This window comes from Apodemus sylvaticus, chromosome 16, assembly GCF_947179515.1.
Source record: "Apodemus sylvaticus chromosome 16, mApoSyl1.1, whole genome shotgun sequence".
NCBI classification, from domain to species: Eukaryota; Metazoa; Chordata; class Mammalia; order Rodentia; family Muridae; genus Apodemus; species Apodemus sylvaticus.
The window spans coordinates 36770766-36786733 of NC_067487.1; the positions used below are offsets into that span (position 1 = coordinate 36770766).

The 15968-nt window shown below is 38.6% G+C and overlaps 1 protein-coding gene across 3 annotated transcripts in view; it reads right to left on the reverse strand.

The window, feature by feature from the left end:
* The window catches only part of Fyb1 (FYN binding protein 1), a 147235-nt gene that overhangs the window by 13961 nt on the left and 117306 nt on the right, over nt 1-15968 (reverse strand). For 2 of the 3 annotated variants that reach the window (XM_052159858.1, XM_052159859.1), the window contains exons 9-16: nt 15495-15639; nt 13505-13527; nt 12021-12090; nt 10918-11055; nt 9102-9127; nt 7073-7139; nt 4219-4306; nt 3370-3532 (exon numbers count right to left, since the gene is read on the reverse strand). In XM_052159858.1, the coding sequence (XP_052015818.1) occupies nt 3370-3532; nt 4219-4306; nt 7073-7139; nt 9102-9127; nt 10918-11055; nt 12021-12090; nt 13505-13527; nt 15495-15639 (720 nt within the window). The remainder of the gene's footprint in view (nt 1-3369; nt 3533-4218; nt 4307-7072; nt 7140-9101; nt 9128-10917; nt 11056-12020; nt 12091-13504; nt 13528-15494; nt 15640-15968) is intronic. The other variant, XM_052159860.1, reaches the window with a different exon arrangement.

Below are 15968 nucleotides of genomic sequence, written 5' to 3' on the forward strand. Positions count from 1 at the left end.
CTTCTGGCTATTATAAACAAGGCTGCTATGAACATAGTGGAGCATGTGTCCTTATTGCATGCTGGTGAATCCTCTGGGTATATGCCCAGGAGTGGTATAGCAGGGTCCTCTGGAAGTGTCACATCCAGTTTTCTGAGGAACCACTAGACTGATTTCCAGAGTGATTGTACCAGCTTGCAATCCCACCAGCAGTGGAGGAGTGTTCCCCTTTCTCCACATTCTTGCCAATACCTGCTGTCTCCTGAGTTTTTAATCTTAGCCATTCTGACTGGTATGAGGTGAAATCTCAGGGTTGTTTTGATTTGCATTTCCCTAATGATTAATGATGTTGAACATTTCTTAAGGTGCTTCTCAGCCATTCAAAATTCTTCAGGTGAAACTTCTTTGTTTAGCTCTGTACCCCATTTTTAATAGGGTTATCCTAACTCAGTTCTTTATAGAGTTAGAAAGAGCAATTCTCAAATTCATCTGGATTAACAAAAAACACAGGATAGCTAAAACTATTCTCAACAGTAAAAGAACTTCTGAGGGAATCAATATACCAGACTTTAAGCAGTATTACAGAGCAATAGTGTTAAAAACTGCATGGTATTGGTACAGTGACAGGCAGGTAGATCATTGGAATAGAATTGAAGACCCAGAAATGAACCCACACACCTATGATTACTTGATCTTTGACAAAGGAGCTAAAACCATCCAGTGGAAAAAAGATAGCCTTTTAAACAAATGGTGCTGATTCAACTGGAGGTCAGTATGCAGAGGAATGCAAATCGATACATTCTTATCTCCTTGTACTAATCTCAACTCCAAGTGGATCAAGGACCTCTACATAAAATCATACACACTGAAACTAATAGAAAAGAAACTGGGAAAGACCCTAGAGGACATGGGCACAGGGAAATTTTCCTGAACAGAACACCAATAGCTTATGTTCTAAGATCAAGAATTGACAAATGGGACCTCATAAAATTACCAAGTTTTTGTAAGGCAAAGGACACTGTCAAAAGGACAAACCGGCAACCAACAAATTGGGAAATGATCTTCACCAACCCTACATCTGACAGAGGGCTAATATCCAATATATACAAAGAACTCAAGAAAGTAGACTCCAGGAGCCAAATAACCCTATTAAAAAATGGGGTACAGAGCATCTCCTTTAAATCTTTTGTTAGATCTCTCCACAATGTCTTGACCTGAGGGATTGCAAACTACATCCAAAACAGGCTTCATTCCATAACGTCCACAAAATTGTTGTATTCTAATGGGCATATATGCCTGAACATCATTAGCTTTGATGATCAACAAGACATTTCCAAGGGAAAACAGGAGGGCTCCATTAGATGTGATCGATCACAAACATGTGTCAGAGTGACGTGCTCTCTATACCCAAGAAACCACACTGCTAGAGCAGAATAACCCAGAAAGATTCAAAGAGCAAGTATCTGGGGTCCACAGATTGGGGAGTATCCAGTCCAGACACTAGAAAAGGAGATTAAGAGTAACCCATCAGTAACTTCCAAAGCCAAATAAATAAACCACACTATGAGTTTCACTCATTTGTAAACTAGACAGCAATAAGCATATGTGGTGCTTTGAATATGCTTGGCCCATAAGGAGTGGTACTGTTTAGAGGTGTAACCTTGTGGAGGAAGTGTGTCACTGTGGGGGTGGGCTTTGGAGGTCTCCTTCTGTGCTGAGGCCCCACCCATTGTAGAAGAGACCCTCCTTCCAGCTGCCTGGAAGATAGTCTCTCCTGGTTGCCCTTGGATTAAGATGCAGAACTCATAGCTCCTTCTCCAACACCATGTCTGCCTGCATGCTGCCAGGCTTCCTGCTATAACGATAATGGACTAAACCTCTCAATCTGTAAGCCAGCTCCTAATTAAATGTCTGCCTTTATAATAAAGGGTTGCCTTTGTCATGGTGTCTCTTCACAGCATTAGAAAACCTATCTAAGACAGCATAATTCATTTATGATATAAACCTGTGCAGTAATTCAATCATTCTGGAATAATAGTCTGAAAGTCAGTCTCAAATGCTCTTTAGTGCCCCCCCTCTACAACTACTTGCATACCCATTGGTCCAAATTTCTGCTAATATTTAACTATTTTGTTCTATTTGTGGAGGGCTTTGCTCTGTCTTCCAAGAACTCTCTGTTAGCTTGCTCAACATCCTAAATACCTTTATACCTATCTAGGAGCAGCCTTTAACCTTTTATCTAATCTTCTGAATACATACCCAGTTTGCTCACTACCTGGTGGGACAGTAACTGACAGGAGTCACATTAACATTTAAGTTTAATTACTCAGGAGCTGATAGTTTGATATCAGCACTTTCCTGCCCACCTTCTCTAACCTTTTTGTTTAAAATTTATTTTATTTGACTTCTAACTATGTACATGTGCGTGTCTCTGTAGAGCTATAAGCACAATAGTGCAGATTCCTGCGGAGGCCAGAAGAGGATGTTGGATGCCCTGGAGCTGGGGTTACAGTTATTTGTGAGCTGTCGGATGTGACTGCAAGGAGCCAAACTTGGGTCTTCTAGAAGTGCAGTAAGACCGTTAAACTGCTGGCCCATTGTCTATGTCTATCCTGCACTATAGTCACCTTTAAAGTGAGGAAGTCAAACTAAAACAAAATACAACCTAAAGAATGTCTTTCTGATAAACAAAACACATCCTATGGGGGAGGGGTTGGGGTAAGAGATTTACACAGTCATCCTGTACGATAAGACTTTCAGACTATCTGGAACTGAAGCAGGTATCTGTAAGCTGAAAAATCACAAAGGCATCAGTGAGAAAGTTTATGCAGTATTTCCACTGGCATTTTCAAGCCTGTGATCTGCCACTGATGGCGCTTCCAGGCTCCACTGTTGTTTTAAGAAGATGGAGGAACACGGAGATTGGGAGAATGTCTTCCCCAGGGAAGAGCACACCAAACGGTTATCCAATACCAAACAGTCATCCCTGAACATTTATATATGTGTAACATTATACAGACTGAGCAGGTTTACATACGCGTAACATTATACAGACTGAGCAGCTTACACACACACACACACACACACACACACACACACACCAACAATTAAAGAAAAAGGGTCCATAAATGAGAGCAAAGGGGTGATAGGAGGAAGAAGTTGGAAACAGGAAAGATAGGAAGGGAAATGATGTAATTGTGTCATAACTTCAAAAGATCCCCTCTCCCAAGAATGTGTCAATTTCAGCATAGCAGAATCTCCAGCTTCTTAATGTGTCCTACAACTCACAAACCACAGAGCCAAATGAGTTAGGAGAAAGGGGTGGGGTGGGGGATCCACTGTAACCAGTCCGGCTGTTAAAGGCACAGGGTGGTGTCTGCAGTGACTTACATTTGCCTTCTTCATTCCTGCAGAGAACTTTGGTGTCATCTGTGCTTTGTATAACCTCGAGCGACTCCCCTGGTTTTATCTGCAGATCTCTCGCTCCCCACTTTTTAGAAGTTAAGGAGGGCGCCACTTTAGTTGAATATAGAACTCGAATTTCACCATCGTACTGAAAAAAATAAATACATTCACATTACTGATATGAATTATTATAGAATTTATTGACAGATTAAGAAGGGTTTTGCTCTATACATGTCTGTGGAAGGGTTATCTTAAATTTCCTGTAAATCAATACAGGAAGAACTATGTGAATTATGGTTGGGACTATAACTTGGACAGGGAATCTTGAACTGTGTAAATTGGAGAAAACAAGTTAAGCACCAATGTGTATTCAATTGTTTCTGTCTGCTTTGTGACAGCAGATGCAATGCGACCAGCCCCACAGAGCCCCTGCCTTTGTGTTTTCTTCATAGTGGACAGTAGCTTAGAGCTGTGAGCCAAAGGAAATCATGCCCTGTTCTTCAAGATGCTATTGGGCTATTTATCATAGTCCTGTGACAATGACTAAGCCACCTTAAACCTCACCAACAAACAAACACGTATAGATTATCACTTTATTAAAGGACATCAACTATTAAATGGCTGTCATAGGATGGAGGCTATAAACATATTATTGCCTGCTTAATTTATTATAGAAATAAATTTCAATTTAAAACATATTTGTAACAAAGCAAAGTTATGAAAGATAACTGTAATACTGCTAACCACGCTTTACAAGTGTATATTTTTTTTCACCTTGAATTTTCTGGAATTTTTTTCATCTTTGAACACTGAGTTGTATTAAGTATTACACACCTTAAATTTTTTCCTGAGGTCTTTTTCTTCCTTTTCTTGCTTTTTTAACTTCTTGGGATCTTTCTCTTCTGTTTTTGCCCTTCCTTGACTAGGGTGACAGAACATACATTAGCCAACACTTTGACAAATAGCAGACAATAGATCAGAATAGAGACTTAATTCTTAACATTCAATTTTAAATGGTTTGTTTTTGTGTAACAGGGTCTCACTGTATACATGGGAACTCATTATGCAGACCAGGCTGGCCTCAACATTCACAAAGACCCATCTGCCTCTGCCTTCCAAGTGCCGGGATTAAAGGCATGCACTACCACACCCAGTGTGTAATAATAAATTTTTGACCAATGTTGTTTTTAACTCATTAGTTATCATTATAACCAATAATATCTTTATGACATATAGAAGGGGCTCATGAAAATAATACAAGTGAGTTAGACTGTTACCAAAAGGCCTACTGTTATATTGGACCAGTAATAAAACTTAACGAGATGAACTATGCTGCCATTCCACGGTTTCATGTGATTAGACCTACATTTGAACCCTGCCCATTTCCTAGCTCTTTCTCAAAAATTGAATGACAGAGACAATGTTAATAAAAAGCCTTCAGGGCTGAAGAGATGGCTCAGTGGTTAAGAACACCGACTACTCTTCCAGAGGTCCTGAGTTCAATTCCCAGCAACTACACGGTGGCTCTCAACCATCTGTAATGGGATCTGATTCCCTCTTCTGGGGTGTCTGAAGACAGCGACAGTGAACCCACATACATGAAATAAATAAATGAATCTTAAAAAAAGAAAGGGCTCCAAAGTACTTTTAAAAAACAACTTAGTTTTATGACTTATACAATGTGTCTATCTTATTATTTTCATACCTAGTTAAAATGGAGTGATGAGGGAGAAGATAGTTTGTGGGAGAGCACTCACACACCACACCCTAAACTTGATCCCCAGGAGAGGAAAATAATACAGAAATAAGTGAAGGAGGCTTGGAAGAGAGGAAGTATTGGCTAATGAAAAGCTTGTACATAAAATTATTATTTGATATCACGAGGGAACATCTTAAAGACAGTAGGTAAGAGTCGGTCTTTGCCTGAGTATTCTCAGTAAATTGCTCATTAGAATGTAAAACTTCGATACAAACAACCAGAAAGAAGTATGAATCCCTGCTGAAGGGAGTTTTTAAAGAAAGCACTAGAATAGGTGGGAAGAGCAAAAATTTGATATTGCTATTAATTTTCATTTTGGTTATCTAGAAAAAAATTGCTTGTGACCTTTTGAAAATGTTTGATTCTATTTATTTATTTATTTGTTTATTTATTTATTTTTATTTATTTATTAATGTTTCTCTTGTTCACTGTGAAAAGAACGAGGACCATTACCCGCCTGATGTCCTGCATCTATCCCCAGGACTGCCTGTGTTTCATGATTCCGCACTGGTGGAATTGCTGGCCCAGATGAGCAGTCTGGGATGATCAGAGCATGAATGAATGTTGAATATGCACCACAAGCTATGTTTGAAAATAAGTTATTCCAAAATAGGATACTGTGTTTAAAAACATAGAATTGTTTTTAATTTCTGAAAATAAACAGTGGGTAAGCGGGGGGATAGTCATATCTGGTCAAGTTTAATCAGCTGGCGTTTGTATTGCTCCAAGAAAAGGATCAGGATGTGACTCTGGGTTCCCGGAGAGCCAGTAATAGGGTGTGGGGGTGTTTCTAGAGTAATATAAATCAGAAAACTGTATTAAGAGTTAAGAGACAGGCACAATGTCCTCGTGGTGAGTAATATTAGAATGAGTAGGTTTTAAGGGCAGACTTTCTGTTCATAGGCAACAAAAGGAAACAAGTCTTTCATCTTTCTTTCTTGTTTTGCCTGTAGAACTTGATCTTCACTTGTGAACAATGGTATATTTTGCCTTATACTTCTTTGATCTTGATACTGTTGGCAGTTCAGTCAAATTGACTTAATTTGGTAAAAGTAAATACTTGATATTCTCTCATGTGTTCTTTAGTACAGCTCAGCAGACTTGGCTCGAAATAGCATTGGTGCTATTTTCGCCCGCTAACTAGTCAACTCTACTGTCTTTTCCCTCATCTCTTTCTTGGGTACGCCGCCAGTTTTCTAGCTTTTGTACACAAGTCATCTCACATAGTTTTCCAAAAATGATCAAGTATTCTAGCACATTACAGTCTACCTCAGAAGACTTTCCAAAAGGTCTTCTTCTTATCCTAACTGCTCTTAATGACCTTCCATACATCTTAACCTGAAAGTTAAATGCAAACCTTGGATAAGCTGAAGGTATTATTCACTTTTAACTGAAAAAAGGAATTGGCACCAAAAAAAATGAGAATCTAATGATTTTGTAAACAAAAATGGACATAGATTAAAGTGCTCTTAAGCAATAATTTTTTTCACCAGGGAAGAAGATGGTTGAGGGATGAGATGGCATATTCAAGGGGGAAGCAGTCAAAGAAAAGGGTAAAAATACGAGAGAGGATGAATCATTGAAGTGACTTGTGAGCAGAATCTCAAGTATACGTTCCCAGTAAATGACTACAGACAGCAGTGAGTCACCAGCAGCCAGCAGACCTCAGTCAGGGAGCCGGGGTAGAACCAGCGTCCAGGGTCAGAGGAAAGAATGGCGAAGGGCAGCAGAGAGACGGCCAGAATAATTTGCTCACAAACTGTGAGGTGAGAGCTGTGATCAGAAATAGGCACAGCTTTAGAAAGGGACAGCGGGGATCCACACGTCTTCACACGGCACACATACACCACGCTGGATTTTTATTCCTGGTCAGTGTTGTTGGGCAATCTCCTTGTCAACACTTCAGTGTAAGGAAGACGTTTTAATGACCTCATTTCTGCAGGCGGAGGAGGGAAGTCTGAGGCATCCACATCATCGTAAACCTCTTCTCCCACATCTAATAAGAGACAGAAGATCAAATATTGAAACATGGCCCATTTACACTTTGATATAAACATTCAGTGACGTCATTATGAACTGAAGACTGCCCATAGCCAGTAAGAGATTTTTCTGGACACATTTCTACTAAAGGTATTATCCACTTTTCAAAGGAAGGAAGGAAGGAAAGAAGGAAGGAAAGAAGGAAGGAAAGAAGGAAGGAAAGAAGGAAGGAAGGACGTTTTTACCATCCTGAATGTGAGTATGCAACTTCAAATAATCAATACGTGAACAAAGTAACAATGGAAACCAGTGAATATATTACAACTATCATTATTTGTATGTATGTATGTATGTATGATCTATGTATTTATATATCATATATCTAATTGATAGCTATATCAGTCATCTATCTATCCATCCATCCATCCATCTATCCATTCATCTTGTTATCTTAATCTATCACCCACCATCTCCTTTCAGTGACTTGTTAGGTATTAGATTATATTCTACAGTGATAGTCTAATTGTACTGCCTTTGAAAGTAAATATCATTTCTACAAATAGTATAACCGTCTCATCAAGTGACAAGAAATAGCAAACAACATTGATAGAAAGTAGCCATGAGCTAGGCTGGGCAGTGGTGGCTCGCACCTTTAATCCCAGTGCTCTGGAGGCAGAGGTAAGTGGATCTTTATGAGTTCAAGGCCAGCCTGGTCTATAGGTGAGATCCAGGAAAGCCAAGGATACACAGAGAAACACTGTCTCCAAAAGCAAAAATGAAAGCAGGCAATCAAGCAGGAAGGAGGAAGGAGGAAGGAAAGAGAGAAAGAGAGGAAGGAAGGAAGGAAGGAAGAAGAGAGAGAGAGAGAAAGAAAGAAAGAAAGAAAGAAAGAAAGAAAGAAAGAAAGAAAAAGAAGAAAGAAAGAAAATAGTCATGACTGCTATGGCGAACTGAAGGAGATGAGCCCCTATGCCTGGCTTATGTAGTTCTGGGGATCAAACTCAATGCTACAAACTGAGCCACATGTCCAGCCTGACATACTCTTACTTAAAACACATTTACAAACTAAAGTAGATAAACTCTTTAACAGTCCTCCAATAGTTTAGAAACAACATTTTCTTCACAGCATAATTTTAAAAATTGTTAAAAGATCTGTCCTAGCAGGGTTTTAAAATGATTGAAATTGTACCAAGATGAAAGCATTATACCAATTCCCCCCACCCCCAAATTCAACATAAGCATAGGAGTTGAAAAGAGGATATCTGGAAGTATTGGATCGTGTGCCTTCTGCATATTTTTACACACGTATATCAGTTCAGCATGGACTGAACTGGGGTGGGCCGTGGCTCACATCCATCGCTTTCCACGCATCTATACATCACAGTGGCTTTCACATTAATACTTTTGAAGCCATTTGTGCTGGTTTGAATGAGATGTCCCTTATGTTCTTGGGCATTTGAGTTCAAGACCATCCTGGTTCCCAGTTGGTGATGCTGTTTGGGCAGGCTTTGTAGCTATGGCCTTGTCAATGTTTGTCACTGGAGGTGGCTTTGAGAGTTGAAGATATGTACCAGTTCACTCTTTGTTATTTGAGGTTCAAGGTGTGAGCCCTGTTTCGTGCTCTTCCACCATGCCTTCATCAAGGTGCATCACAGTAAGAAAAGCAACTAATACAGAGGTGGGTACCAAGGAGTAGGTAGCCGTGGGGACAGGCCCGACCCTGCTGCTTTGGGGAGGAATATTAATGGTGTTTTATCACAACAAAAGAGAAGTATTTAATACATGAATTTTATTTTTATGGTTCTGTTATTCTATCGTTGGGTAGTTGGACTCATCTATGGTAAAATTTCTTGTACAATGTGATATGTTTATTTGGAGTCAGGATTTAAAGCAGGTACAGGGATGACATTCAATGCTTCCCTCTACCACGTGTGTAAGAAGTGATTTCTAAAATACATAATTAGTTTTTACTACATACCCAGTTGTTTATGAGGAGAAGGGAAACTGAAAGAAAAAAGAGATGATATAGTTAAAATCAGAGTAATATGAATCTTAAACTTAATTCCTTTACATGAGGGAGGTGTGAGAATATTCTAAAGGTGTGACATGGGTTAATCTACTGATCACCATACCTTTCTTATCCTCCATTTGCCACTAATTTCTAGCCATAGATTCAGAATTTGTTGAGACTGGTTTTGAACTAGCTTTGTTGTTCCAAAAAAAAAAAAAAGTCAAGAGTGAAGACAGTCATTTTATGTTGCCCACAGTCGCTCGACCAATATCTTAGTTTTGCTCTAAAGTTTGGGCATGTTAACACACCTGAGAAAGTTAAGTGGACTTAGTATTTTGGAGCCTCGTGTTATTCATAGGCTTGGTCCAAATCGTTTATTTGAATTTTGAGGACTGGAATTACAAAGTCAAAATCAACAGCTGTCATTGGAACATGACCACATTTCTCCAGTATGTCCATATCTACACCAAACTGGAGAGTGATGAATAAGAAAGGAATGTACTCTTAAACTAGATAGTGAGAACTGATGGATAGGAGTGGGAGGGACCAAGATCAGGTGGGTTTAGTTGTAGCAGAAGAGGAAGTTTGCTTTTATTATTTTCTCAACTATGAGAGCTACACACACACACACACACACACACCACACACACCACACACACACAAACATGCAATGCATGCACACAAGCATGAACACACTCACATGCATGCAAGCAGGCACACACACACACATGCTCACACATGCTCACACGCAGGCATGCATGCACACATGCATGCACACACATACTTCTGAAAGAGTCATGTACAGCACAGGAATGACTGGTTAAAGTATGATCTGAAGACATTTGCTCAATAACTCCAAATCAGAATTTGGTTGTGTGCAAACAAGGCAGAAAAGTCTCTTCCTTTAACACCAAGTGAAGGTTACATTTGAGCAGTGTTGCTCAAGAGAAGACTTCTTGTTCTGTGTCCTCAACACAGTAAGTGTGCTGTTTATTGACTGCTCTATGGTGCTTCACAAAAAGGATAAAATTAGGAAGGCTGTGTGAAAACAGCTTATAAGGGTTTTAGTTAAATGTGATAAATACATTAAAATGCAAAATGAGAAGGCTCATCTGTACATGGTTAAGATCCTTCAAATTTATATACATGGGGTTTACACTAAGGGGTTGTTTTGAGGCTGAAATTATCTATGCATTAGCTATTTAGATAAATTTGAAATACTGAGAACAAATCTGTGTATGTATATAATAAAGAAAATAAATTACTCTCATAAATTTTTCAATTTTATATTTAGAAAAAAAATCTAAATTATGTCCTAGATTTTAACAAAGTAACTTTTAATATGGAATATGGAGTTTTAAAAGTAGTCAGTATAAAATACCACACAGTAAAATGGAGGGTTGCAATCAGAATAGTAAAGTCTTAGATGGTTGTACTGATGAAAGTGATCCTAGTGGTGTGTATGCTCATGAATGACTGTGTGTGCTTGAGTGTGTATAAGTGTGTGCACATGTGCACATGTGTGTGCATATATGGTATTTATGCAAGTTTTCAGGGCAAGTAAAGTGTATCTTAGAGTTACACAATAATTTCGGAATAAGTGGGGTTCTCTGATGCAATTAATCACACTGTGAGGCAAGTGTAGGATGATTAATGGAAAATGACAGCAAAGGTGGTGTAAGTCCATCAGGATTTGCTTATTGGTTATAGAATGTTAGTAGCATTCAATTAAACCAATATTAGTGTAGTTATTGTGCACTGAAGGCGGTCAGTTGACTCTTACGATGGACCTTCATTATTGTCTGACTCAGAGACTTTAGGTTTCTCTCGAATGCTTTTCTTTCTGTCATCTTTCCCCTTTAACATCTTCAAAATCCCCCAGGACCACGCGTTGGTCTTCTCGTCAACCTGCGGCACGGATCTTGGGAGCATCAGGCATTGACAGAATAATCAGCAAACCGTGAAGACATCGTGTGGACATTCAGTTTAAGTAATTACACTATGCTGACCATAAGTAACAGTAAATAGATCATCGTAGCCAATAATATGGTGCTGTTAGATTTATACATTCTGGTGCATGGATATTTCTTTCACAAAGCTAGTCATTTTTTACTTATTCAGTTAGATTTATTTGGGTTTCTAAAACATAAAGCTAGGTCAAGTCAGCTAGGATTAAGTTTAAAATGTCTACTTGGTATTATTTATGACTAATATAAAATGTACACTAGATCTTAAAAATGTTATTTTAAAATGAAAAGAAGATTTATTAACTCAAAACATTTTTATAAATTATTATTATTATAAAAATGAAGGCATTTATTATTAAGCAAAGGAACAAATATTCAAATTTCAGCTATAAAATTACCACAGATAACAAATGTCTCAGTTGACTTATAACAGAATCTCATCTTGTAGCCATGGTTTATTAAGTAGCTAAGACTGGCCTCGAACTCCTGGGTTCAAGTGATGCTTCTACTAAGCCTCTGGAGTCTAGGTGTGAGCTATAATTATGTTATTATGCAGAAGACACCACAGCCATGTAACTAATAAACTCTAGAGATGGTTGTAAAAGTATTATTGACTAATAGATAAATGATTGGGAGATTTTTTTTTTACAAAAATAAAAATATCTACATCACTTGTAATTTGTCCTCTTTTCCTTTCCTTTTTTTTCCCCAGAAATGAGATTTTCCAATCCTCTATTTCATTTACAGTGTGATACAATTATCCTTCTTGACCTACCCTTAATGTCAATTAAGCCTTCTCATAATTTTAGGACTGAAGAAGGACAATATTTTCTATTGTTTATACTGTCTGGAGATGAACACTAAATTATCATATATGTACTATTCTGGGGAAAAAGAACAGTTCAGTGATTATTCTTACCCATCGTCAGCACCTTCCTCTTCTATCCCATCATAGATCTCATCATCTGGTGGTGGTGGTGGGAACATCCCTTCATTTGGATTAGGAAGGAAACCATTTGTCAGTTGTGCAATTTGATCACATACAGCCCACTCTGATTTTGATACCAGTTCTCTCCCATTTGCCTGTAGAAAGCATCCCCTTTTCATATTAGCCATTTAAGTGGAAAACTTTGCATTTCTCACTATCACATAGATAATTCATAATCAGTTGCTTTACTAATTGTTTTAAAGTATTTTAGGGCCAACAGCATCATAAAGAAGTGAGGGGTGATGGGCACTCTGCACCTGGCATAAACTCATGGGTGAAAATTAATATGAGAAAACGTAGAATGGAGTAGGAGCTAGAATTAGATATCTATCATGAAAAAAGAGAAGTGACCTACTAAAAAAAAACCTCAGTTGACGGCAAGTAGACACTTAGGAGAAGACTAAGATGCCGATTTATGAAGATTAAACAGAATGAAGGAGGACTGTAGACACTAATAGTAACAGAAAGAAACTATAAAGGGAAAAGTCACATTTCAATGCATACATATTAAACTGAAACCCGTTTCTGTTTCATTTTTTATGCTGTACCCCTAGGAACTTGCCTACTAGACATGTATTTGCTTAATGAATTATTGACTACCTTCTCTGTGCAGGAAAATAACCTTGAAATATAACTTTCAGGGTAATAATCTGAGCTCTTTGTTTTGGTAAATCAGGGGGTCGTGAGGAGGCATCGTCAACGTAGCCATAGAGTTTGCTGTATAGATAGAGATAGTTCTGGAAGTGAAAGGGGTGGCTTATTCCTAACTGTGCTCAAACAGTCTGCAGAAAGCAAGACTATCCCAGGCACTCTGGGAGTGGCGTCACAGGAGGATCCCCAGTAAACTTGGAAGACAGAGGTGACTGAGTCCCAGTCACTTGGTGACCAGGACTAGAATCCGGGTCATAGACTCCTAGTCCTTTTTCCTCCTTAAGATCCTATTGAGTCTTTAATTTCTGCTTTCTATACAGATATATAAAACGATGTATGCTGGGGGTGGAGATGGGATAAGGGTTTTCTGGGCGGGGGAACTGGGAAAGGGAATAACATTTGAAATGCAAATAAAGAATATATTCCATAAAAAATAAAAATAAAAAATGATGTATGTATATATGTCAAGAAAGCAGAAGAGAAACTGTCTAGGGAAGCAAAGGTAAGTAAGGGGGGGGGAAGAGGAAGAGGAAGAGGAAGAGGAAGAAAGGTGTGGGGGGCGAGGATATGCTAAAGTTCATTATATACTTACACAGAACTCTTCTTGTGGTACAATGTCTGTACCAATAAAATTATATTTAAAATCCTTAATTTGATGTACAGAAATATCAAAAACTCCCCTTACAGTTAGCAAACTGCAGTGTTTTGCCATGAACATATTCAAACAAGTTCAAGAGTGCAATCACAGAAAGCTCGTCTCTCACCTCCACTTCCGCTCTGACCGTGGCTAGGAACGAAACAGAAATAAGAAATGTGTGAATTATTTGGTTTTGCAAGAATAGAAATTCAAACACTGAGCAGACTGTCAATATTAGCATTCTACTTAAAACTAGGATGAAATACAGGAAGAGCAAGAAGAACTTTAAATGTAGCAGATCGGAAGTGACAGGGCAACAATGTAGCCAGTGAGCACCGGCAGGAAACAGTGAGCTCCGGCAGGAAACAGTGAGCTCTAACACCCTGGTTCACAGCGACTAAAAGCTGCTTGCTTTCAATAAATTTCCCAGTAGGCAGTTTTCAGTTATTACACATTATATTTAAAATTATTTTAAAAACTACCCTGTATTATTTTCGGAGTCAATTAGGACAATTATCATTGTATCAATTCAATCCCTTTTCCGTATCTTAGACCCACAGTATCTAACTCTTAATCTATTATCATTGCACTCTGTTTTAAGAGGAAAAAAAAATAAGTTGATATCTTGATGGGACTTTTACCTTTCAAAACCCAGATTGGTTTTGTTTTTGATTTTTTTTTTTAACCTAACAGTCAAAGATTTCTATTTTAGTTTTTATAGTTATGTACTCTGGGCTGTGTCTCCCTGTGTGAGTTGCATGAGAAGTGTAGACACTGGAAAAACATAAGACATCTGCTTGTACAATTTTGTCATTTTTGCAGGAAGGCATCCAGGATCCCCAGGGTTTAAGTCCTTTTGAACCTAGCTATAGACCCCATTTTTGGTCTTTGTGTAAAGTACCATCAGCAGGAATAAATGTGCTGTTATCAGCACACAGGGCAACTGTGTCCTGGTTCTCAACTTGAACATGCCTTTTACAAGCCAATGGAAGGAACTAGTCTGGTACAGACCACTGGATAATTAATAAAGGCACACTGCTCTCCATGGAACTTTGTAGAAAGGCATGGAACATCATCCTCTAGAAACCGATTTGTAAAGTCATTGTCACACTGCCTCTAGTAGTCACTGTCATTTCTATTTTCTCTGCCACTTCTCGGAAAGAGGCAATCCTTAGAATTAATTACATTCTGAATAGCTGATTGATGTTCCTTGTGAATATGTTTCCTCTTGGAGATTCTCACATCTAATGCTTCAGGAATGTCCCAAGCTAGGACCAGAGCTACCTAGTCCTAGCTCATTTCATCTATACGGTGAATTTATTTATGTATGTAGTATACACACTTCCTTCATCTCAGACTTGAACTTCCAAAATAGTAGTTACATAAACCTTTCCTCTTTATAAGTCAAAGGTCTCAAGTATTTCAGTGTAGCAATGAGAAACTAATATGTAGGCACGTGGGAGAAGATGGCCTTTGTTTGCTTTTCCAAACAGAATATTTCCTTTTTGTTCCTCTGCTCCATGAAAGTGTGCTTAATTTTTTAGGAGAAAATGCCACCCTAATGCAGTGGAGTAATTAGGAGTAATTATACACTGGAAAGTTAGACCTTTAATGGATATCTGGGATCATAGAAGATTGAGATCTGATTTGTTTTAGGAGTATACTGGAGTTGTAGTGGAAGCCAGTCTTTTTGCTGTTATATTCTTACACAACGACATGAAATGTATTTAGACTCAGAGATTTAAGGGTGAAAAAGGGTGTGTGTGTGTGTGTGTGAAATATACTTCACATTTTCTACTTCATAGTTTCCCAAATCATTCTAGTTTAGGCATGTCCCTAAGATCAACTCATAATATTACAAGAGTGTCGTGTAGCAGACACTACATTTAATACAATTATATGACCCACTGTCTTTCAAATAGCTCTTGATGTGTGTGGCCAACAAGTTAAATAAGATAATGGAGTTTCACAGGGCCTTGCACTCACTCACACTGGGGTTGTTGTACATGATGGTTTAGTGCATTAGGTGACATGGAAGGTAAAATTGTGGAATCCTGAAGTACACGATGTCTGGCGAGGGGGTAGTAGTCTGCATACTGTCTGTGTGTGTCACACACCTGTTAGGGGCATCTTGCTCAGCCACATCATCGTAGACCTCTTGGTCATCTTCAACAAGTCTTGGTGGGGCAGCATTGAGAGAGTCCTTTTTCCGTTTCAGTGAATCATAGTCAATCTCCACAGCAGTTGTTTTAATATAACCATCTATCAAAGGGAGAAAGGGGTCCAGGCAACTGGAGCTTAGACACTTGAGGGGTTGTTTTGAAATATCAATTGCTCACTTACTCTTAGAGATTTCTCTTTAGGCTGGGATTGGAGCTTAGCATGCTTAGAGCTCTGGGTTTGGTTCCCTGGCTCTGTATGTGCACACCTATGCACAGACACATGGATACAACCAATGGCACTTTGTTAAACATTAAAGAGATCTCTTTGCTTGCCATCTTGACTTAAGGACCTTCTGAGGTTTTATATACTCTGTCAGAGACGTGTGACACTTTAGAGTCAAGATTCAATGTGAAGATTCTAAAATGGCT